Genomic DNA, 25,811 nt, shown 5'->3' with positions numbered 1-25,811 from the left:
AACTATTAAAAATTTTAAATTTAAACAAGTAAAATACTCACTTTAAATAAACATAACAAAGCTGATGAAATTAATTTTTTTTTATTAAAAATATTTATTAATTATACTTAAAACAATGAATATTAACTATGCTTACCTGACTATTTATCTATTATTAATTATATTTTTTAATAAATAAAAATTTATCCACATTATTATATAGAATTAAAAAAAGTGAGAAAATACCCACTCAAATGAAAATATAATTAAAATTAAGTATAAAAACTAACACTAACTTTATTCTAATATGACTTTTTTTTACAATGCTGACTTAAAGTTGTATCAAAATCTATTCTCATATCTATTGTTTAGCTACTTCTTTTTCTTGCTATCAAACTAGCGTATTCAGTAAAATGTGTTAATATTTTAGCCTGTTAAAAAATATGACCGAATTAATATTTTAATGTAATATTGTCTAATAATCAGATTAGACAATAATTATCTCAATTTCTAATGTAATATACATTATCTTTAGATTTTAATTTTAATATTAATTGACCAGAATAAAGTAAAACATTATACTTTTAATAAATTAAGTATTTTTAAATATGTTTTTAAGTTATAATTATAGAATATAAAAAATAGTCAGTATCCTTTTGTTTTATTTTATCACTTTAAAAAACTGTGAAAAATAATATTAAAAAAAAAAAATCAAAACACCCTTAAAACACAAACTCTCACTCAAGGGAATTAATTTTTGTTGAAAAAAGTGAAAAAATATTTTAAAATGATTAAAATAACTTGAAACAAGGCACAGAGTCAAAACGTCTCTAAAACATCTACACGGATGTTCTAGTTCTTTTCTTAAAAAATCTGTACATTTCAAAGTGTAAAGTAATTTCTCTACTAATTTTAAATTTATAGTAATTTTTTAACTGAAAAAAGTCAGATGATTTACGGGTAATTAAGTTAAGCTTGACCTAACATATCTCTAGAAGAAAGGTGAGAAGAAGAAGTATAAGAAACAGTGGTTACTAATCTAACCATACAAAATACTAAAATTATTACAAAAACTATAAATACATTTAGCTTAGAGGAAAATAGTGAATGATGGACACGTATACCTTTCTTGTTGCTTTTCTCTTCACTATATAAACGAACTCAGCTCTGATGATCCACAACACAACTCTCACAACTTTCTTCATTAACTCTGCTGCTTTTTCTCACTGCAATTGGAAGCTCCAAATCCGCTTTAACTGACATCTATACATAACAAGATTGTTCGGCATGTCTACTCAGCCAAAACCAAAGCTTGGTAGGCTTCCCAGTATCAGAGATCGCGTTGAAGACACTCTCTCTGCTCATCGTAACGAACTCATTTCTCTTCTCTCCAGGTTCTTAGTTTATCAACCCTACTTTTTTTTTTTAAATAATTAACATGTTTTCTATGTTATGTCTCATTTCTATGAATGCTTGTCTTTGCATGTTGTTTTTTAAGGTATGTGGCTCAGGGGAAAGGGATTTTGCAACCTCATAACTTAATTGATGAACTTGACAACATTCCTGGGGACGATCAAGCAAAGCTGGATCTTAAAAATGGCCCCTTCGGTGAAATTATCAGGGCAGCACAGGTAATTTACTTTATCGTAACTTTGATTTAGATGAAATATTATTTAATAAATATTATGATTTTTTTTAAGTAGTTGTTGAGGTTTCATAAAATTTTGGTACGGAACCCCACTAAAGGATGTTTCTCGAGTTTAACCAGTGAGCTACACGTGGTCTGATGATAGATACTTTTTTTTAGAAAATAATTGAATAATTTATTACGTGTGAGATGAATAATTTATTTAAAAACTTACGTGATAATCTCTCTTTATTTTTGGAATTTCTTCTCAGTTTCTGAAAAGATGGATTGAAATTTTAAATAAATTCAAATAAATACAAAGTGTTTGGGACCTTGATTTACATCCCAACCGATAAGGACTTAATACTGCACATTTCCATATATATATATATATATATATATATATATATATATATATATGTATGTATATATTATATTCAAAACAAAGCATTAAATTGGAATTTAATATGATGGAATTTCAAGTGTGCATGCAACTGAGGTTCGTGGTTGACCATTGTTAGGAAAATGAATACCAGTTTATTGTCATTATCAGTGTCACGCAGTACTGTTGTTGGTACTGTTAACGATTGAAACTGTCGTATTCGGAAAAGTTATTTCGCAATCACGTTGGAAGATTTAACATATGGAATTAAAATGGGTAGCATAATTTTTGTGACAGGAAGCCATAGTTTTGCCTCCTTTTGTGGCAATAGGAGTTCGTCCAAGACCTGGTGTTTGGGAATATGTCCGTGTTAATGTCTCTGAACTGAGCGTGGAGCAATTAAGCGTTGCTGAATATCTGAGCTTTAAGGAAGAACTTGTGGATGGAAAGTAAGAAATACTGCGTAGTTTTCATTGAAGAAATAAACTCTGACCCTGGACTGTTTCTGAAATTGGTGACTGTTTCTGTTTATTGTGCTTTAGGAATAATGACAATTTTGTACTGGAACTTGATTTTGAGCCATTTAATGCCTCATTCCCTCGTCCAACCCGTTCATCATCCATTGGCAATGGTGTCCAATTTCTCAATCGCCACCTTTCATCAATTATGTTCCGCAACAAAGACTCCTTGGACCCCTTGCTTGATTTCCTCCGAGCTCACAAGTATAAGGGCCATGTAAGCATGTTGTGTTATGTTATGAACTTCGATAATGTGATTATGTTACGTGACAGCAGCTATAGTTTCAACAATGAAACTTATGCACTTCTCTCTGAATGACATATATGCTCTTAAACTGACTTATGAGTACTCAATGTCTTATTTATATTCTTTGTTTTAGTACGAGGAATCAGTAATTCTCTCCCTTGTTGTCCATGTCACAGGCTCTGATGTTGAATGACAGAATACAGAACATTTCCAAACTCCAGACTGCTCTGGCCAAGACTGAGGATTATCTTAATAAGATTCCACGTGATACACCTTATTCAGAGTTTGAATACGTGTAAGCTTACGAGGTTTACGTGTTTTAATTTTGCAACAGAGTGCTGGGAGAATTTTGTGGGACTTTTTTATTTTAACTTTTTTTTTCCTTTGATTGGTTCTGAATGTAGGTTACAAGGAATGGGTTTTGAGAGAGGATGGGGTGATACTGCTGAAAGAGTATTGGAAACGATGCATCTGCTACTGGATATTCTTCAGGCTCCTGATCCTTCTACCCTAGAGACTTTTCTTGGCAGAGTGCCAATGGTATTCAATGTTGTTATATTGTCTCCTCATGGCTTCTTCGGACAAGCCAATGTCTTGGGTTTGCCTGACACTGGTGGGCAGGTATCTATCTCATTTGTCATATACTGAAAAGAATAGTTGTTTTAATGCCTCCTCTTTTTGTTTCCCTTAGTTGTTTCCATCCTTTTATCTTACATTGAAGGTTTTATATGCAGGTTGTTTATATACTAGATCAAGTGCGTGCCCTTGAGAATGAGATGCTCCTTCGGATTAAGAAACAAGGACTAGATTTCACTCCTAGAATTCTGATTGTAAGTGTAACTCTTTGGGTCTGGCTTTTCATATCGATAAAGCTTTTGTATTTGATCGTTTTTTGAGTTCAAATCAAGTTCAATTCTCTACTATTTTGCAGGTTACCAGGCTAATACCCGATGCAAAGGGGACAACTTGCAATCAACGACTAGAAAGAGTCAGTGGTACCGAGCACACACATATTTTGCGAGTTCCATTCAGATCAGAGTCAGGAACTCTCCGTAAATGGATTTCAAGGTTTGATGTGTGGCCTTATCTAGAGACTTATTCAGAGGTAATTGAATTGTTCACTTGCCCATGAATCATTATTAGGATTTAAGCAATTTCTTAGCGTAATTTAGATTTGTTATCATTTCCATTTAATATTGATGGCTGAGTATGTCAACAGGACGTTGCCAGTGAAATTGCTGCTGAGTTACAAGGTTATCCTGACTTCATCATTGGAAACTACAGTGATGGGAATCTTGTTGCATCTTTATTGGCTTATAAAATGGGAGTTACACAGGTTATTGTCCCTCTTTTTTCTTATCTTACTTTGCCTTTCGAAACGTGACATCTGATGTTATCTACTGCCGACAGTCCACCTTAAATTGATTTGGATGTTACCATGTGTAGTGCACCATCGCCCATGCACTTGAGAAGACAAAATATCCGGATTCAGATATATACTGGAAGAAATTTGATGACAAATATCACTTTTCATGCCAGTTCACTGCTGATTTAATAGCCATGAATAACGCTGATTTTATCATCACCAGCACCTACCAAGAGATTGCAGGAACGTAAGTATAATATACCTAGTCATTTCTTTTGTCTTGGAAACCTCTTTCAGAGGCATGTGGGATAGTTACTATTTTGCTTAAGCATCTCTCTAGGCATCTCGGACATTTGAAGTTTTTTCGTTGTAATCTTTATATATGTTTTGGTTTTCGGTATGCTGATGCCACTCATTTCATTTTCTTTAACTTGTACTTACAGGAAAAATACAGTTGGACAGTATGAGAGCCACACTGGTTTTACTCTTCCTGGGCTGTACAGGGTTGTCCACGGCATTGATGTTTTTGATCCCAAGTTCAATATTGTTTCTCCCGGAGCAGATATGTCAATATATTTTCCCTACTCTGAAAAGCAGAACAGGCTTACATCCCTGCACGGTTCCATTGAACAGCTACTGTATGATCCAACACAGACTGATGACTACATGTGAGTCTATTTCAGTTGCGAAACTTTTGCATCATTCTGTATCTCCATGTGTAGTTGATCTTATGATTAATTTAATAGTTCTGCCTTTACCATCCATGAAGGATCAATATAAATAAAAATTGACCTAGTTGTCTGTTATGCATCGTGCAAAAACTCAAGTATTCTTCAGTATTGATCCCTTGTTTCCACTCACTTATTCCTGATAAGGGATATAATACTTAGAGCTGTTTGTAATTACTGTTAAGACGTATTTTGGCGTTATGTGCACAGCTAATGAGTTTATCTTTGTCTCTATGCGACAGTGGAACACTGAAAGACAAGTCAAAGCCCATAATTTTCTCCATGGCAAGGCTAGACAGAGTGAAGAACATGACAGGATTGGTTGAATTGTTTGGTAAGAGCAGCAAATTGAGGGAGCTGGTAAACCTTGTTGTAGTAGCTGGTTACATAGATGTAAAGAAGTCCAGCGACAGAGAAGAAATTGCAGAAATTGAGAAGATGCACAGTCTCATCAAAGAGTACAACTTAAATGGTGATTTTCGTTGGATTGCTGCCCAAACAAATAGGGCACGTAACGGGGAGCTGTATCGCTACATAGCAGACACACAAGGCGCTTTCGTTCAGGTTTTATAATTATACTGATATCTCTTTCCCATTTGATTTAATCGCTCAGGATTTCCTTGTAACTACTACTGCATTGCTTCAGCCTGCATTCTATGAAGCTTTCGGGCTCACAGTTGTGGAAGCCATGACCTGTGGACTCCCAACATTTGCTACTAGCAATGGTGGTCCAGCTGAGATCATCGAGCATGGTATATCAGGATTTCACATTGATCCTTATCACCCGGATCAAGCTTCAGAGCTATTGGTTGAATTCTTCCAAATCTGCAAGACTGACCCAAGCCATTGGAAGAAAATATCTGATGGTGGTCTTAAAAGAATTTATGAAAGCTACACTTGGAAGATTTATTCCGAAAGGCTCTTGACCTTGGCGGGAGTTTACAGTTTCTGGAAATACGTTTCCAAATTGGAGAGGCGTGAAACTCGACGATATCTTGAGATGTTCTATATCCTCAAGTTCCGTGATTTGGTGAGTCACATGAAATTGTTCATGTACGATTACAAACTTCATCATTGCATGGTTATGACAAATATCCGAACCATCATTTCAGGACTCAATCGAAATTTTCAAATTACAACTGAGTTATTAACATATAGTTACATTTCATGTGGAGATTGGTCGGATCATAGTGATCTTACTTACATGCATTCTTAGTTGTCATGAAGAGGTTTGCCCTCTGGCTTCTTATTTGTAGCATTACATTTGTTTTTTTTTTTTTGCAGGCAAAATCTGTGCCCCTAGCAAAAGATGATGCAAGTTAATTGGATGCTTTTAGCGAGGCTTGACAGAAGACACAATAATAATAATCTAAGCAAATAAAAGTTTGGTTCTGGTGCTCTCAGATGTCGTGATGTGATGCGACCTAGAGGAGTTTCATGGAAGACTTGTCTATGTTAAGTTAGATTATGTGAGAGGTGGTGAGTACTGGTTGTTGAATTTGAATGTTTCTTGATTGTGATCAAGGCCTGGATTGTGATCTCACTGATAAGTAAAAATAAAGCATTATTTATCTTAGAACTTGTGATGAGATTACATGTTAAATGACCCTCAATTTTGAAGTTTGAAAATGACACTTTTTTTACCATGAACTATATTGTTTGATTTCTTTACAAAAGGAAATACTATTAACATTATTTCACAAATACAGTATCTATACACTACAAAAATAAAGCAATATAGTAGGGGTTGGTTTCCTGAAACCTTTCCTAATTATGGGTGGTTTCAATACAAAACCGTGTTTAAGTGAAATATCCAAAATATTTGGCGCTCAAATCGCGCCTCCAGTACTTTCTAAAATATTTGGCACCCAACGCCGCGCTTCCGTCTTCTGGTCGTTTCTATCTTCACCTTCTTCTCGACTTCTCTGTCTTCAACTCCTTCGACACTTTCCAATTTCTAACTCTTGTCTCTCCTCCTCCAAATCCCTAATTTTGAAAACCCAAAGCTCACCAACCTCGACGTTTTTTAGGAGCTCTCCAATGGCGATTTTGAGGAGCTTGTGATTTTCTGTAGGTTGTATGATAGAAAAATCGCACCTCTCCTCGGCAGCGAGTTCTCACAAGCGGTGGAGCAGAAGCAGGTGGCGCAGCAGGAGGCTGAGCAGTCCAAGTTCGTTGTGATGAAGGCCAAGCAGGAGTGACAGGCCTTGATTATCCGTGCTGAGGGAGAGAGTGATGCGGCGAAGCTAATCTCCGACACTACTGCCTCCGCTAGAATTTACAAATATTCTTTCTTACTTTATATTTATTTTCCCTGTTGTAGAATAAATTTAGATGTTCCCGAAAGATACCAGGAGTTCACCTTGCTCAGTTCTTTGTCATTCTTGACATGATGAAATTGCAACTTGCTAGCTTCATTTTATATTTATGTACTTTTTAGTTCATAGTGATGTTTTCTTGACTTATTTGCTTCTATTTTCGTAGTCTTTGAAAAGGTCAATATAACTTTGAAGCGAATGTCTGATTTGTTTGGTTCCTTAATATATATAACTATTGCATCATTGATTTTGATTCGTACTTTCTTTTGAAGGAATTGTGCGTCAACAAAGCAGTGCTGCTGAAAGTTTCAATCCTCCAAAGCTTAGGAGGAATGCTTCTGCTGCATCTAATATAAGTAGCACTGCTTCCCAGGTGGTCCAACACTTCCAGGTTATACTTGAGAAGACGTTGAAAATAGAGAAGAAACTGGAAGAAGACTTCTTCTGCTTATTACCTACCATCACTGTGGTGTTGTTTTGGATAACAATGACTGCAATAATCACTGTGAAGACAATGAAATTTGGAGAACTCTTATTGTCTTCGTTTTCAATGCAGAGGTAACACAACTCATTTATACCAGAGGGAGGCTTTAGATCCATGACTTGTGAATAGTGAAAGAATCTGATAAAGCATAAGCGAGACCAACATAAAGGCTTTAAATGGTGTTGATTTGGAAAGGTAATACACGACACTGCACATTTGCTCTGCTCCGCTGGTTTAGTACTTGACTTAAACAAGCTTTGTGGAAGATTCCATCAATAACGCACAATTGTTGGCTCTGCTTTTTGTACTTTGTTTTCTTATAAAGATTCATTTTATTATTGGTCCTTTTTCACTACCCATCTAAGCACCTAACTAAGCGCTCCCCTGTACTTCCAATAATTTACCTACATGCATGCACATGTTTACTCACATGAAAATGGTTGTGTTTAGGATCAACTTACATTGCATTGGTTATGTTTGCATCAGTAGATATTAGTTAGATTATCTTAGCGAATATAATCTGAAGTCACAGTTTACACTCTAGGCTGTCACGCTAGTTGCTACCAACCTTGGTTATAACTCGTGATTTTGAGATTTCAATTTAGTTTTAAATCTTGCATTGCATTTCTAGTCTTATCTTAATATTGTAGACTTGTTTAAATCAATGCATCTGTACTTCATCTCCATTCATATTAGTTTGCATCTAGCGACCAGTAACAGATCAGATTCAAACAAATATAGTGAGGTTTCCAAGGGGTGGTTATGGTCATAGCTTTCACTTCTTAGATAACTCAGAAAGTGGTTCTAAAACAGTGGTGTGACGGATAGCAAAAACTGTGGCATTACATGGGCATATGAAGTGGGACACGAAACAATATATGTAATCAACAGATATATATAATCAAGAGATTCGAATGTGATGAGTACCGACTCAACACTTTTAAGATTGATTCAAGAATAAGGTTTTTCTAAATAAGATTTACAAGTATGTATAAGTAAGAGAACTAACAGCACTGTCATTAAATAATGTTTTTATTGCAGCACTGTCTTTAAGATAATGTGTTTATGGAACACTCTTAAATTCCTTCTAGAATTGAAAATTTTCTCATTATCAACATAAATCAATTCAGAACATGCCAAATGATTTGTTGTGTATGTGTTTGACGATGCAGCTAACGAATCACGTTTTTTGGGGCATCAAAGGTTGCAGCCACAGCCAGTACTGGGAAATTGGACTTGTTAAGGAACTTGGGAGCAGACTTAGCCATTGATTATACAAAGGGGCTGCTTGAAGAGCTGGAAGAAAAATTTGATGTAGTGTACGATACAGTAGGTGAGATATTGAAACTCTGAACCTATATATTTTTGTCGTGTATAATTAATATGCTGCAACAATATACAGATAGACCAAAAGTAATATTGTACAAATGATTGCATTTGTATCAGATTTTCTATAATAACATTATTGAAAATTTGTGTATGATTGATTCTAAAATCAAGGCAGAGTGAGATTGATAGAACATTGAAGGTTGTTAAAGAAAATGGGAAAGTTGTGACAGTAGCAGCACATGGAAGTTCTTCAGATATCTTCGTAATGCTCATAATGGTAAGATAGAATTCAGTGTATGTTTTACATATCTATCATTTGGATTACTTATACAAAATTAATTCATTGGCATTACTTTGTTGCGGATGCTTTGTGATGTGCAGGGTATATTCCCTGCCCATCATTGACATAATTCGGGGTTTTGGATTGAATATATTGAAAGCCAAGATGGAAAGAAAGAAGAACAAACTATGGGCAAGCTTTGTTGTTGAGGTAGATCAAATATTTGATTGCAGTATTAGAGTACAAATTACAACATTTAGATGCTGATATGTCAGGCTGCAGTTTTCTTTTTCACTTGTAAACTTTTATGAAAAGTTTAACATTGCTTTACTTTGTGCAACAGGCAAACAGACACATGACAAGGATAGATGTGTTTAGGATACACTTAGCAAAATGAATAGGTGATCAATTCCCAACTAAGTTCCCAAGGAAGAGGCTGTGCAAAATGAATAGGTGAACTAAAATTATGTATACTGTTGAGCTTTATGGATAATTATCAACGAATTTGATGTAGTCAATAAAAAAATTATCTGTAATTAATGTTTTTCTTATAAAATATCCGATTTAAATGTTTAACTTGTAACATTTTTTATAACGATAACTTCTTTAGGGATTTACGTTTACTCTTAAGAAACATAACTTCTTTTAATACATGTTTTGTTACTGAATTGTATGACTATTTCAACATTAAATATTTCACGTTTTATCATATTTTTTTTTTAATATTGAGGTATATGGTTAGATAATCTTTTAATTGGACACTCATGAAAGACAAGATGTACCAAACAAATCCCGTATGACATTTGTCTACCACGACACCACTCACTACTTCAATGCGTGCCGCTCCACCCGTATAACCCTGTTTTATGTTGCTGAATAATAGACTGTGGATGTTGTAATTTAGCTCAAGCATGGTGGCTGGGAATGTATTTGATCGTGTAAATTGCATACGTTTGTTGAAAGGGATTATAATTGATGAATTGGTGAGAATTGAAATTAAATGGTTGGGTTATAAAATTATTTAATTTAATGGTCATATAATCTCAGTGTAAGAAGCACCTTAAAAAGCAAAGTTAAATTATAGCTCTGAAACCCACCCTTTATCTCCAGCTAGCATACATTCAGATAATATTCTGTGATTCAGATTGTCAAAGGTGGATGGCTAGTTATTATACTAGGTATCATATATCCTTTAAATTGTTTGAATTGAAAGAAAAAAATACAATAATATTGACGTAATGTATTAAAATTATTATTTTTAAAATTAAAATTGAATAACAAGGGTAATCTGGTTCATAAAACTAGCCAATATTGGAAGTGAATGCATTAGAGGTTTGAAACAGTAATAAGTTTATGCTATTTTTTTGTCATACTATCTTATTATGAAGTAATAGTTTGTTTTGGAATTGGAATAGAACTTCAATTAAATATTGTTTTCTTGCATTTTATTGTTTAAATGTTGAAGACTATCAATTGTGTTATTTTTCAGGAAAGCGAAAGAGTTGTAAGCAAAGAAGATGGAATGTTTGGAAAACTTGTGCATTTGTTTTGGACTCTTGAAGTAATGTTTAATATCTAATAATTAGGAGCTATTGGCCAACCTAAAAGATTGAACAATTTTAGCAATTATTCTTGAATTTTTTTTTTAATTTGTATGGTTGAATAATGTTACTTTATGTTCAATAATTAATTGTATTTAACAATGTTTAGATATATTTTATACAATAATATTTAATTTTATTTTCAAATTATTTAATTGTGTCTTTTATTATTAAAACAATTTTTTTTATGAAAATCAAATAATATTTGGAATATAAAAAAATAATTTCATTCCCGGTATTGAAAAAACCCTGCAAGTGTCGGTGGTTTTGCAAAAATCTCTGTAAGTATCGGCAGTTTTGGAAACCCCTGATAATTATCGGTGGTTTTGTGAAAGTCCCTGGTAATTACCGGTAGTTTTGTGAAAACCCTGCAAATACCAGCGGTTTTGAAAACCCCAAAAATAGTAACGGTTTTTTAGAAAATCGTCGGTAATTATGCTTTTCCTATGGGTTTTCGAAACCGCGGGTAATATATTTAGACGGGATTAAAACCACCGGTAACATAAAATAAAACCCCGGTAAAATTAGACTTTTTTGTAGTGATAACAGGGAATTAAGTGTACACATGTCATTTTTTTATTTTACCTTTAGTAAGTAATGTTTTTTAAAGTTTAAATGAATATCTTATTAATTTTCATCATTTTTCTAAAATTTAACTGTTTTTTATTTGATCATTTTTTTTAACTTAATAATTTTTTAAAATTAAAATAACTATTTACAATAAAAAATATCTATAAAATAAATAAAAAATATTTTTTACTATAACAATTATTTATATTTATTTTTATAATTATAATTTTGTTTTCATAAAAGCATTCTGTTTGATATTTTGAAGTTAAAATCTTAAAAAAGTTATAATTAAATATACTAAAAACTGTAGATAGAAAGATATAGGAGATATTTTTTAAAAAAATAATTTGACTGGAGAGAAAACTTTTAAGATAACTCGTTAAAAAAAAAGACAGTTAAAAATACTTTCATGCAATAAAGTTAGAATTGTTTTAACAACTTCAGTATAAGTACTTTTAAAATAGAGAAAAAGAAGAAAAATAAAAGTTAAAATTAGAGTGTGCGTGTGTGCAAATTATCTTCTAAAGAAAAAGAAAACTTTTAGTTAAATTTTTATGTAAGTTTTAAACATAAACAGTACAACAAAATTAATGTAAATTTGAATTAATTTTTAAAGTAAATTTTATATAAAATTATTTTCTAAAGAATAAAAGCTCTAAATAGTTTGTAATTTTGCAAGTTTCTAGACTAATTTTTTTAATTAAGCATATGAAAAAGTTTTTTTTAGTCTCGAGTTCGGAAATTTTCATACATTATAATTTTATTAAAATTTTATTTTTAATAATTGAATATATATATATATATATATATATATATATATATATATATATATATATATATATATATATATATATATATATATATATATGTGTGTGTGTGTGTGTATGGTATATGATTGGATATTTTTTATTTTATTAATATTGATGTCTTCTTAGGATAATTTAGTGTATAAAATGTCAAGGACTCTATCGAAGGTTAAATATTGTTTGTCATATGTCGTATGATAGTCTAATGTTATCTCTTAAAGGTTAAGCGTTGTCTACTAAAAGTCATATGTTGTATGTTGAGAGTCAGAAGCTACTTACTGAAAGTTAAACATTGTTTACTAAGGGTCATATGTCGCATGTCAATGGTCGAGAACTACCTATCAAAAATTATGTGTTGTTCGTTGAGTGTCATATATCACCTGCTAAAGATTATGTCTAACCAGGATTGTGTGTCGCTTGTTTATAACTAGGTGTTGCTTACCAAAGAGTGTGTGCCTCCTACCATTACTATATTCTGCCTATTGAAGCTAATAGTGATCTATCCGACCACAAGTCGACTGTCTAGCTACTTCTACCTGGTCATAAGTCAATCTATCTAATTATTTTTATTTGATCACAGTCAGCTTGTATGACCATCACTATCTAGCCATAAGCCGGTCTATCCGACTAACTTTTGGACTAACAAAGCTAATAACATATTACTTCTTAATTTAGTAGAATCTAAATTAAACAATTGGTTCATAAGATAAATGAATGACTAATTACGCCCACTAAATCCATATAGGTAAGAATCATAATTACTCTATAAATAGTATAATTATCGAAATAAATAACTTAAGTTAATTATTATAGCATTAATTGTTATATGACATATTCAACTAATTTCTCGGAGTGTTTATGCATATGCATCTTCCGATCTTAAAGAAATATTTTTTGTTTGAAGAACTTTGAAAAGTCTTGACATGATGTCTCGAACTCTTAAGAACATATTTTAAGCAATGAGAGTAATGGAATTGGAAGAGATACATCAACCACAAATATTGAATTTAAAGAAAGAAAGATGAGATTTTGTTGGAAGCCGGAAAGGAGAAAGGTGATGTTTCTCACTTCACCAGAAGATATATGTTTTGACTTATTAAATGCACGTCTCCTACATGTTATACTAAAACCACGCATATGCTTAGCATGCTTCTTATCTTCAATATCTGTAATTATATAGATTTTTAAAATCTAAATGTAAGTAGGAACTTTTATATAAACAACTTGTTCTTCTAATAAAAAAAGTACTTTATTTTGAAACACACGACTTCATCGAATTCTAGGGAAAAGAAACAACCAATAAATTAAACAAAGGTAAACAAAGAAACATACAAGCCCATGACCAATAACATCGTGTATACAAAAGATAATAATATTTTGACAACATTTTTTATATAATATTTTAACATAACTTACATGTGATTAATCCATCTTGATATTTATAATTATTATTATTGATTATAAAGTAATTTTGTATAATAATAATAAATAAATAATATTAAAATGTTGTAAAAAAAAATGTTTTTAAAAATATTATTATCCTTCTTATAATTTACAGAGGAAGAAATAATGTATCTGTTTGAACATTTATGTAAGTCGGAGTGGAGGAACGTGTTTCAATCTTATGTATGATCCTCTCTCACTTCCCAGCACTCATTACTTTTTACTTCTTACACTTCACATGTCCATCTTTACAAGCTTTTTCAGACCCTTTCATCCACATTTCTCTATATGGCTTTCAACGGTCAAAGCTCGTTATGTGCAAGCCAGTAGAATATTCAAATCAAAATTATTACTCACTAATTTTTTGTATAACGTGCATTACTCGAGCATTTCCCATTCCTTATTATATTTTATTTATATCCTCTGACACTCTTTCACTCTTTATTAACAATTCATTACTTCCAACTTTCAAGGATTAATCATCGTTATTATACATTCTCTCACATTCCCAACCCCAAATTACTTTATACTTTTTTCAGTTATTAAATCTTCACAAAGTATATATATAAACATAAACCTTCTTCCATTAAAATCAACACTTAACAAAGTGGATTTAACACTTAAACTGGTCACACTAATATTTAATTAAAACAAAAGGTGCAAACACAAGTTGCAGACACTGTTCCCTAGAGTTGGCCAGAAGAGTGTGCGAGATAAGCAAGTGATCCCACAAGAGGTGCGTTGATATAAGTAGCAGGTTCTGATTGCTCGTAATCTGACCGTTCATCAGGGAACCGATCATTCAGATCTGGTCCTCCAACAACGGCACCCACTAGAGTGTTGGGATTGGGTGATTCTGAATTCATCACACTGAACCCTGCCGAGCATTGGATCTTGCCAGGGTGAACACCAATGGACGGCAGCGATGAGCCCCTGTGGTGTATCCTTCGCGGAAACCGTGGCCCATACCCCACCATGTATGACATCTTCAAGGGGTTCTCTCCTAACAGGTAATCCACCTTGAAATAAAAAATAATAAATGAAGATCGATATTTTCATAGAACAATAATCAATATTCTGATGGGTCTATTCTCTGTACCTGTTTTTTGGCTATGGCACGCAGTCTCTTTGGAGTCACTGTGGTTCCACCGCAGTTCACAACCACATGGGCTTTGGTTAAATACTTAGCATAAGCTAAGAGTATAAAGGAGGTGGAAGTCACATACTGCATATTGCTATCACCCATCTTGAACAGAAGTCCACCTGTGTTAACAATGGTCATACGATAGTTGAGTAAGAAAAAGAAAAGAAAAAGGAAAAAGGAAAAGAAAAGAACCTTACCTGGGGTGAATCGAGAAGAGGAGGAACCGGGGATAACAGAACAGATAAAATTGTCTGCATGCCCCTTGTAGTCATGCAGGGATTGCACCTTTCGAACAAGAAATTCCTAAAACCAAGAACACAAACATGAGTTGGAAACCATTATTGTTGTTACCACCCTTTCAAAAGAAGAGGGATTGATTTTGATTTTGGACCTTGGAAAGCAGTATCCTTGCTCCAACATGCTTGTTATCCCATCCAAAGGTATTGTCAGAATCTGCAGCCCCAAGGGTCTGTCCATTCGCTTTAATGTAGTTTAGGTACATTGGGTTCTTGGTAGCCTTGTGAAGCCAAGTAGCTCCCCACAACAGCTCATCCTAACGTATTTCCAAGGCATCATTCAGGAACTGTTCTTACTTTACACAGAAATGCAATAGAAATTTGTTTACCTGATAACCAGAGTAGGAGCAATAAAAGGGGCACACAACGGACTTCAAGCCATTGCTGTAGGATCCCCTGTATTTGTCAGCAAACTGGAAAACCTATATTCATAAACAAGCACAACATCACATTTTCAGTATTACTTTAGAGAACTACGTTACAATCAAAGTGTGGTTTTCGTGTCAAATGAATCACATACACGAATAGCCCTCCTAACCAAAGTTTTGGAATAGGCTGGGTCAGTTTTCTTGAAAGCCAGAGAAGCGGCTGCAAGAGCCGCAGCAGTTTCTGCAGCCACATCCGAACCGGGGTTGTTTTTATCTACTTTAAAAACACTTCTTGGGGTGTCCATGTCCTCAGGTCTCTCCCAACAAGCGTGGTCCTTCTCAGCATCTCCCACCTGCAAAAAAACCACACCCAATAACCGTACTTCCCTTGCTTTCTCCGTAGTCATAAGCATTTTGGCGCAACATGACAAAAGTTGACAAATAAAAGCAACCATTATGAAGAGAAGAGAAGAGAAGACTAACCTGGACATAAATGGTGTCTGGATGTGCAGTAGCTTTAAGAAGATAATCTGTGCCCCAACGAATGGCCTCTCTGGCATTCTGCAACTCACCTTTCATCACCCCACCAAACTCAATAACACTCCAAGAAAGCATGGTGGTGGTGAAGGCCATGGGAAAACCAAACTTGACATTATCCCCAGCATCGTAGTACCCTCCAACCAAATCAACCTGCATTGCACATTTAACCCGAAATAAGAAAAGTGCACAAGCGAAAGAACAAAAAAAAAATGGAACTGAGATAAAGGGTAAAACTCTGGTGTTGATAGTATGATACATTCATGGCGGAGCCATCAGATAGAGCAGAGTCCCTCCTCCAAGACACCCTCTGGTTAGAAGGGAGCTTCCCTGACCTCTGACCCTCGAAAAAAAGGATGGATTTTGTGAGAGCATCTCTGTAGTTGTGTGTGGCAGAGTGAGGGTGGTGGTGGGAATGGGGAGTGAGGGAGTGAGAAAGGGTGGAAAAGACAGAAAGAAGGAAAAGGAGACAAGAAAAGAGAGAAAAAGTCATATTGAACTGCCCAAAGTAAAATGAGCAGAGCCAACCCAACCAACAACAAACTGCAAGTATCTCTTGCTCCTCTTGTATCTATTTATAAAAGCCAAAAGCTTCCTCAGCAACGTCCTTGTTTGCTTGGTTACAATACAACAATAATTAGGTCCACATCCTAAACTGAAAACCTAAGGTAGCTAACTAGCACCACCACTACAGCAAACCCACAATACAAGTTTATTATCAAAAGAGTTATCAAAGGCCTATTTTAGGAAACTGATGTTAAATGAAAATAGAAACTAGTGGGAACATTCATCAGGCAATGGTTATTTCATAAAAAATAATCATATATCTTCAATTTTCTCCTGAACTAGTGCCTATTTTTCTTTAGAACTTGTAAGTAAAGTATGAATCTCTGTCAAATTGTAGGCATAAACTGCTGTTTGGTGTTATTGAACAAATAGGAAACATCACTGATCAACAGGTTTCTGATGCAAATTATTAGCTGGGCTAGCTACTTGTAGATATTCTTTTCCATGAAAAACTAATGTCTTCACATCAATGAATACACATGCTTTTTGTATAAACAGTATCCCATTATCTTAAAGATCCCTCTTCCTGGGTATAGATTGTCATAGACATTATTTACTACAGATTACTTTTGTAGTGATAATCAGAGAATCAAGTCATACATACACATCAATGGTGCTAAAACATACTGACATTGTTCGGTTCCATCTCTTGACCACTTGATTCCTGTCCATGCAGACCTACAGAAACTAACCTTTCCATTATGCCAGGACGTTATTTTGTCAAAAGGTACTCATGTTCTTTATAATACTATTTTAATCTTTTACGTTTTATAAATAAACAAAATATTTAAAATGGTTATTCATTTTTAACAGAGTTTTTAAAAATAAAAAAGATTATGTTTTTAGAAAATAAAATGAATCAAATTGTGGAGTTTATTTTATATTTGATTCACAACTTAATTCTTGTTTTTGTAGTCCATTGTTCTTCAGCAGTAAAACAAAGGTATTAACTTTTATTTAAATTTGTATTTTTTTGAGTGAAGAAATGCAATAAAAACAAGGACACGGTGCTCGAACAAGAAAAACTGTCGGAGAAAGGTGATGAACAGAGCATGGAGAAGAAGTATCACTTGAAGTTCTCCAAAAACCATTTTCACAAAGGCCCATACATAACAGATATGGAACTTATATATAGGGATAAGTATGATCCCTCACACATATAATTCCAATTGTTACCATCCTCATTCTGCCTTATATGTTTTGTATCGTTGATACAATTTCAGTCATGCATGCACGAACTGCTACAAGTTATGCAACTCCTGCCGCTATTACTGTCTAAAAAATGAGTTTCTTTTTACATGGAACAATTTCTCCAAATATTACAAATGGACAAGTTAAAAAAATATGATTGATCATAGACTAAGTTGTATGTATTCGTGATAATTCTAAAAACAAAATTGTGAGTATGATATAAATGTATGAAAAAGTGAAGTTATCATTACTTCTACAGACTTCACTTTTTCAAAAGAAGTTGTGTGATGTTCTTATAACGTTGTTTTTTAAGTAATTATGAATTCACATAACTTAACCCATGATTAATTATATTTTTCTGATTTGTTATCCGAACAAATTTGTCTCAGATATATTAAAAAAAAAAAAGAATGATATCTCCTATGTAATAGGATTTTGATTAATATTTGAAGTGTTTGGTGTACATGTCAACTCAACTCAACATAAGATAAATTTAATTTAAGATAAAAATACATAACAATTAAGGCAGAAAAAAGAGCATAGAAAAATCGACATGACAGAAAAGCAAACACTCTAGAAGGTGGCTCCGTCTTGTGATGAATAACATTTTAAATGCCTTCTAAATAGTGATGTATGTAATTATGTAGACCACGAGGTGAGAGTGATCAATGTTGGGAACAAACAGTTTCTTATGTTACGGAAAGAATGAACCAATCTCATATTCAGAAAAATGGTTTTTTTTTGTTTTTTCATCCCTACAAAAATTCCTTTAAGCGTATGTCACCAAACTAATGAAGACAGGAAAACGAATAAGACACAAAAGAAAGGAAATTTTTTTAACAATTCTTTTTAATAATTTTTTATAACGTCGAGTTGGTTTATGATTGATGTATTTTGAATATTTTTTTTAAAAATAAATTTAAATATATCAATAAAATGACACATAATTTAATATAAAAAAGAATTGTTATAAAAAATTATTAGCATGTAATTGATTCAAAAGGTACTCAGGGTTTCCATAACCACAAAAGAGAGATCTATCACAACACATAAATATTTCATGAATACCATATGTGAAACTAACACAATTTCGTGGCATTCCACGTGCTTCAAGCAAAGGGTAAGTGATTATACGTACCAATTGCTAATAACTCTGCACCATTTGTATCCCGTGATGTCTAGACAATATTAAATGAACCACTTATTCTATGGCCATTTCTTCATTGTGGATCAAAATTTCTGGAAGAGGTGTTGAAAGAAATTTGATGGGATGCATGAAGAAACAACCTTATTCTATTCATTTGCCTCCTAATGTCAATTTGGACTTTAAAGTGTGGGCTGATAGAGGCTTTTAACCCAATTATTTCTTTTTCTTCACTTCGGTTCTCGACCTTTGTTACGTGAAATGTTTTAATCAGATCAACTTGATTATTTTACAATATTATATCTATAGATATTAAATATTTATTGGGAGCATGTAATTTAAAATTAAATTAAAACATTTAATAATTCCGTTGAAACTTTAAATTCAAGGAAAATAAATAATTAAAAAATGTCGCATAACCAACCTATTTGGTTATTTATTTATTTATAAATTTTCACTATTCACTAAAGAAAACAACCACCTTGTTGTTCTCATCTAATCTACAGATACTTGATTTTGAGTTTAGTTCCGAGGTTGCTCATATTTAATTGTATTGACTAATTTGGTAGTCATTAGAAATTTCTCTCTACTGTAACCAAAAAATATCAACTCTTTCCGAAATTTGTTCCACCATGCACACATAATTATATGGAGAAGTGATTCTCATATATCCCATCCATAAATTACGTAAAAAAAATACTTCTTTTCTAGTCGGAATGCACTTATAAAAATAGGAGAAACAAAAATAAACATATTTATAGATCGGTACTTTAATATCTTCGTCATGAATACTCAATAAAAAAATATTATTATTTAATATGTAACTTTCTTAACAAAAATTACAAACTTTTATACAATTTTTTATAAAAAGTGAAAGTTTTTATATAATTTTTCTTGACAAAAATTGAAAACTTTCACGTGCAATTCTTTTACCAAAATTGCAAACTATTTTGTTTAATTGCTTTGACAAAAATTACAAATAAAATCCTCTAATAATGAAACACTTGTGAGCGACAATCTTTTTCCATCACCAGCTCTCATCACCCATAGTTGATAACTTCTACATCATTACTGTTAACAACTCACCATTAAGGACAAAAATAAAAGCACAACATAAATTTAGTAAAAATTATTGAGCATACAATTTTCTCTTACAAAAATTACAAATCTTATCGATATAGATTTTTCTGACAAAAATTTCTTATTCAATTTTGTGACAAAATTGTAAATAATATAAACACATAACTAATTAATCCTATTCTTATTGAATTTTTATATTATTCCTTCGTATTAGTGTATCTCAAATTTTGATATATAGTGATTTTAAGAACTAATATAAGAAAGTACATAATATATGATAATATAATGTAAACAAATTCAGCAGTAAGCTAATAATGATCTGATTCAAGGTTATCAAATTCGAGAGTTTATGTAAATTAGTGAGAGTTGATAAATTCGACTCGTAAACTCGTAAGAGTTTACTTCATATGAAAAAAAATTATATAAATAATATCTTAATTTAAATTAGTCTACAAAATTATATAACTTTAAATAAATAAAATTTATAGTTATATTGTTCATAAAAATAAATATTGTAAAACATAAATACATGAATTATTGCTATTAATTTTGATGTATTTCATTAAATATATAACTTTTAAGTTTGCATAATCGCTCAAAACTTACGATTTTATACGATCCCACTGATTTTACAGTTGATTCTATCGAGTTTATGTAGAAAACGAGTTTACTTCCGAATTAACTCAGAAGTCATGTCTAGAAACGTAAACTCGTAAGAGTTTACGAGTTAACTCCTTAGAGTTTGATAACCATGATCTCATTACTTAATTATTGATTATAATGGCAACTAAAAATCATTCAAAAAATATTTAATGATGTATTATTTTGGTTTTTCAAACGTTGATGACAAAAGTTGTGAATTGAATTTTAATTACAACTTGAAATAAAACTAAATTAAAACCCATTAATTGATTAATCCAAAATATAATTCGGTTTACAAATTTTATAAAGGATTTAATCATTATTCAAACAACTTAATTACTTAAAAATTACGACAAAGTGAGAATTAATTATGTTCTACTTAGACCATACAATTCAGCACTTTGATATTTTCTCATTGAAGCATAGGTTTGTATTCAAAGTATTCAAATAATATAGATAAAACTTATTCAAGAGCTTCTTTGCTCTTAGGTCCTCCACATCTTGAAGTATGTCCCTAACCTTCCTAGTGGTGAGGTCTCCAATGAGAACATTTATTTCTTTTTACTTGATTGCTAAGTGGCACCAGAAATAGCAAAGACCAAAAAAGTGATACTTCATGGAATAAGAGCATGCACTTATTCAAGTCAAGCCAGAGAAGAATGGAATGCCATAAGAGTTCAGCCATTCATTGCCTTGAATGAAATTTGCAACTGTGAACTGGCTTGCCTCAGTGGAGTTGGTGATGACTCTATAACCAGGCCACGTAACTCTGCCACTTGTATTTGCACCAGGACCTCTATTGTTGTACTCTCCATAATACAAAGTATCCAATGCAAACGTCCCATTCCATTCCAACCACCCTGCAGGGTCTATCAGATCCTCCATCAATGAATTCAGAAAAACAGTCCTCGAATACATCTTCCAGGGACGACCCAGGTAATTCCTGAACTCAGATTTCACAGGGATCAAATCAGCAGCTGCTGCAACCTTGCAGTTTATGATGGAAATGCCGGTGTTTTGGTTAGGGTCTTCTCTGCCTTGTGCGGTGAACAGGTTCCTCTGGTTTGGATTAGGCTTTCTTGCGTACAAGTTGCAGTTCTGGAGCACCGCTGCTGCATTACCAAAGATGAAGTCCACGGTTCCATAAACGTCGCATTCGCGGTAGAATTGACGCAGAGAGTGGACATAGAGCGTGTCTTGGTAGGCAACAAAGCTGCACTGGTAGAAGGCTGAGAAATCAGCCCCGCTTCTTAGAGCCACAGCTTGGTGTTTGCTGGGCCCAGCTGAGTTCTCAAAGGTTATACCCTTTGCTATGAATCCGTCTCCAACCACAGCTGAACGCCACAAACATCAGTTCCATACATAACAATTAGCTTCATTCATTATGTTTTCCGAAAGGATAATTTAAAAAGCTGAGGTAAGTGTTTATAGTTAGTGTTGTCGGCAGCTGTCATAAAATATAAAAGAAATATATGTAGGCCAAGGTGTCTTATCATGAAGGACACGTTATTTTTGGTTTTACAATATATATATAAGACAAAGTTCTTATGCAATATATCTCTAACTCTTTTTTGTGCTGTCCATCCTATAAATCCATCAATTTTCAATTTTAAAGAAATATATATATACCAAATTATTCACATGTTAATTCTTCTTCATGAACTTAGATCTTAAGTCAATTATCAAGAGAAAAAATGACATTACTTATATAATAATTTACATGTAATTAACAGCCAACAAAATAATTGTTACTCAATTACTAGTGTTGCAAAAGAAATTTTCCTCGCTAAATATACCTTTCAATTTTGTTTGTAATAAAATAAGCTTGATATTAATTAGTTAATCGCAGGAAAAAAAAAACAATTGATATGTTACGAGCTTTAATACAGGAATTGAATTGGTAGGCTTGAAAGAAGTAGTTAATTAATTCTAGTTGTTCGTGTTCAAATCTAATTTGCTTTCCAGAAATGAAAAAGATATAGAAAATGACAAAGCGCAGGTTCCGATAGTAGTAATTCTTATCAGCATACTTGTCAGAGAACCGACACCAGCCCGTGATTGTGATATTCGAATATAGGTTAGGTTACTATGTAGAGCATCTGAAAATGCAGGTAAAGGTCTAAGTGCTTCCCGCTTTATTGTGATAATGTGATTGTGATATTCGAATGTTTGTTTTACCTTTACTACTATATACTAGTAATAATTCAAATAATGTAAGGAATGATATTTTTGTCTCTGTTTTTTCTTCTGCTATTATTATTGCCTTTTTATTGAGTGAACATTAATTCAGACAAATTAGTTGTTGGACTTTTTGTTTTGATGTTTATTTTATGTTATCCTTAAAGAATGGATACCAATCAACTTTCTATGAGGAACAGCAGTATAAGGAAATTAGGAAAGGTTTGAGTAAAACGCACCGACAGTGGCAGATTGGAAAGTAGTCCAGCCATCAACGACGTTCCTGCTTGCCTTCACAACAGTCTTTCCAATTCCATCTCCGACCCACATCAGATTGGTCTTCCTCCTTATTACCTCCACGTTCTCGAAGTATGCCCCAGCTTTTATGTGTATCACAAATCTACACATTTCAAAAATTTACCACTTCATAAAACGTCAAACAATTTAAAGCCACATAATGGCTATGGTTTTCGATTATATCATACCAGTTTAATATTAATATTACACAAACTATTTATTTTACGGCTTTTTACTTTTATTCTGAAAATGCATTCAATGCATCATTTAATATCCTATCGCTATTACCAGATCATCTGTCATACATTACAAGATTTGGTGAATCTTTCTTCTAGTTTAATTTTTCTTGTGATTCTATATAAAAATATTAAAGAGTTTGTTTAACAAGTTGCAATTACCAAAAAAAAAAACAAAGAAAAGAAAAACATAGTACCGATGAATGAGGTGATAACGTGATGGATAAGGTGGTAGTATACTTGCCTGGTCGCACTGGAGTTTGGAGCTGCAGCCACTGCTTCACCTATAGTGGTGAAGTTGCCACTGCCATCTTGGGCCACAACAAGGTCGAACTTCGTTTCATTCACCGGAGCTTGAAGCAACTTCCGGTCTTTAGGGGTAACCCACGACGGGAACCCGTCTTTCATCTTTCCATATTCGGGAAAAATCTCGTTCTTCGACTGTTTCTTCTTTTCGGGCACTTTCTTCAGCATGGCCAACGAGTTGCTTACGAGATGCGAAATCTCCAACAGCCCCTCTTCAATCTTCTCCCTCACGTGCCCTTTGCTGTACGCAAAGCCATCCAGACACGTGTACAGGTTGGTCATGGCGCCGCTTAAGAGAGTCTGCGAGTCGTGGTAACGCTTCGACCCTATTGTGCTTTGGGAGAGATCCGCCACGGTGGTTTTGAGCTCCTCCACGGTTTCGTCGAAGAGGTCGAGGCAGTCGTCGAGAGCTCGCTGTTCGAGTTTGTTGAGACTCGGGAGCTTCTTTCGGAGACCGCTGCAGTTGGAGGAGGACAATGTGACCTCGTATATGGTGTGGTTCACGACAGAACATATCATTTGTGGTACAGTTTTTGAGGTGAGATCTGGGAAAGAGGTAAGGGTTGAGACGCAGAGGTCCGGGTAGAGTGTTCCCTCGCATGTGGAGTTTGCTACCTGGAAATGGAGTTGGGTTTGTTCCAGGGCTCTCGTTGCTTCTGCGGTGATGCTGAATTGGGTTGATGAAAAAAGGAGTATAACATGAACCGCAGAGAGAATGCAGGGTATGTGAGGTATCATTTTTCTACTGATAAAGAAGAACACGAAAGAAAGAAAGTGATAGCAGTGGATCTCTGGCATGTGTGAAGTGGGGTGGTAGAAATTCTGTGGATAAATAGGGTGGGTGGTTGCTGGCATTAATGAATTAGTGGGACTTGCTTCTCTTTAGATCTCACTCACTGTTTGTAATTTAATTTCTCTTACTCACACAGCCACATTCAAATTGTTGTTTACCTTAGTTTGCTCGAGCATGTTTAAGTTCATGCAAATTACTTTCTCTTTTGAAATTTATTTGTGTTGGTTTTTCTACCAAAATGATGCACTTTTATACACAAATTACTAAAACGAGTATGTTTAAAATAAGGAAAATGTTATTTGGACAACAAAAGTTTGACACAATTTTGACAACGGCGACGTGGCAGCTGTGCATTGGCTCAGTGAATTGAAAACAAACCAGAAAAAACCCAAAATACCCCTCACCCCGGTTCAGTGAGCCAATGCACAGCTGCCACGTCGCCGTTGTCAAAATTGTGTCAAACTTTTGTTGTCTAAATAACATTTTCCTTAAAATAAATTTCAGGGTAAATAAAAATCCAACAACTTCAACTTTTATTTTATAGAAATCGTACAAATTTACAAAACTAAAAATTGTCAAATTTTAAAAAGTTCATACAACTAAAACTACTCAAGTCGTCGAGGGAATGAAGAAATCGTGTCTCTTACATATGATTTTAGTTCAATCAAATGGTCAATAAAAGTCATGGGACTTTGGACGACTTTGAAGTTGAAATAACGAAAGGTGTTAACGATATTAATTTTAATTGAAAGTTGTATAAGGATAAAACGATTTCTAATTTTCATAATCATGACTATAATCAACTACAATATAAACGTAATTGATTACCAGAATATTTTTTCTTAAACGCACAATTATAATGGATTACAAGTAATCGACTATCATATTGTTTTAATCCTTACAGACATTTTTGTAATTGATTATCGTGGTAGAACACATATAAATTAGATTTTTGTAATTGAAGAAAATCGTAATATATTAAATGATTATGTTATACACATTTTACGATAATTAAGCTTTTTTTAAAATTGCCCATTAAGGTAAATTTTGTACTACACCATTTTGGTAAAAAAATTCACTTTTATTAATTTTCATTTCTTCGTCTGTTTCAATTTGTTCCCTAAATTTAATCAATATATATGTTATGTTTTTGTTCGATACTTAAAAAAAAAAAGCTCTCGACCACGTCATTTTCTATTGATTATGTAATAATCGATAAAGAAAGAAACACCAAAGTTAATTTATAATTATAAAATTTTTATATCTGTTATTATTTAGTTATAATATAAAAAAAAATATCATTGAACTTGGATGATAACATAGCCATATTGAACGATGCTTTGTAAGTGGGTAG

The 25,811-nt window shown here is 33.2% G+C and overlaps 3 protein-coding genes across 3 annotated transcripts; 1 reads left to right on the top strand and 2 right to left on the bottom strand.

Annotated features, from left to right (window-relative positions):
• Nucleotides 1–1,145: 1,145 nt before the first annotated feature.
• On the top strand, nucleotides 1,146–6,497 carry LOC124842285 (sucrose synthase 2). The gene is made up of 14 exons (XM_047318744.2): nucleotides 1,146–1,373; nucleotides 1,478–1,610; nucleotides 2,286–2,437; nucleotides 2,531–2,723; nucleotides 2,930–3,048; nucleotides 3,158–3,374; nucleotides 3,488–3,583; nucleotides 3,685–3,858; nucleotides 3,973–4,089; nucleotides 4,200–4,366; nucleotides 4,563–4,787; nucleotides 5,090–5,411; nucleotides 5,494–5,877; nucleotides 6,132–6,497. The coding sequence occupies exons 1-14, from the start codon at nucleotides 1,267–1,269 to the stop codon at nucleotides 6,168–6,170; spliced, it is 2,445 nt and encodes an 814-aa protein (XP_047174700.2). The 5' UTR covers nucleotides 1,146–1,266; the 3' UTR covers nucleotides 6,171–6,497.
• Nucleotides 6,498–14,240: 7,743 nt separating this feature from the next.
• LOC148198125 (endoglucanase 17-like) lies at nucleotides 14,241–16,599 on the bottom strand. Its single transcript, XM_088116799.1, has 8 exons — nucleotides 16,283–16,599; nucleotides 15,970–16,176; nucleotides 15,639–15,839; nucleotides 15,448–15,540; nucleotides 15,214–15,375; nucleotides 15,020–15,125; nucleotides 14,778–14,941; nucleotides 14,241–14,697 (listed from the first exon to the last, which is right to left on the bottom strand). The coding sequence occupies exons 1-8, from the start codon at nucleotides 16,514–16,516 to the stop codon at nucleotides 14,365–14,367; spliced, it is 1,500 nt and encodes a 499-aa protein (XP_087972925.1). The 5' UTR covers nucleotides 16,517–16,599; the 3' UTR covers nucleotides 14,241–14,364.
• A 4,290-nt stretch (nucleotides 16,600–20,889) lies between these two features.
• Nucleotides 20,890–24,578, bottom strand: LOC124842322 (pectinesterase-like). The gene is made up of 3 exons (XM_047318783.2): nucleotides 23,603–24,578; nucleotides 23,065–23,225; nucleotides 20,890–21,981 (listed from the first exon to the last, which is right to left on the bottom strand). Exons 1-3 carry the CDS (start codon nucleotides 24,517–24,519, stop codon nucleotides 21,287–21,289), a joined length of 1,773 nt encoding a protein of 590 aa, XP_047174739.2. The 5' UTR covers nucleotides 24,520–24,578; the 3' UTR covers nucleotides 20,890–21,286.
• Nucleotides 24,579–25,811: the final 1,233 nt, after the last annotated feature.

The sequence above is a fragment of the Vigna umbellata genome, chromosome 5, assembly GCF_029865625.1.
Source record: "Vigna umbellata cultivar VRB3 chromosome 5, Vumbellata_1.0, whole genome shotgun sequence".
NCBI classification, from domain to species: Eukaryota; Viridiplantae; Streptophyta; class Magnoliopsida; order Fabales; family Fabaceae; genus Vigna; species Vigna umbellata.
This window is presented reverse-complemented; position numbering and strand designations above follow the sequence as displayed.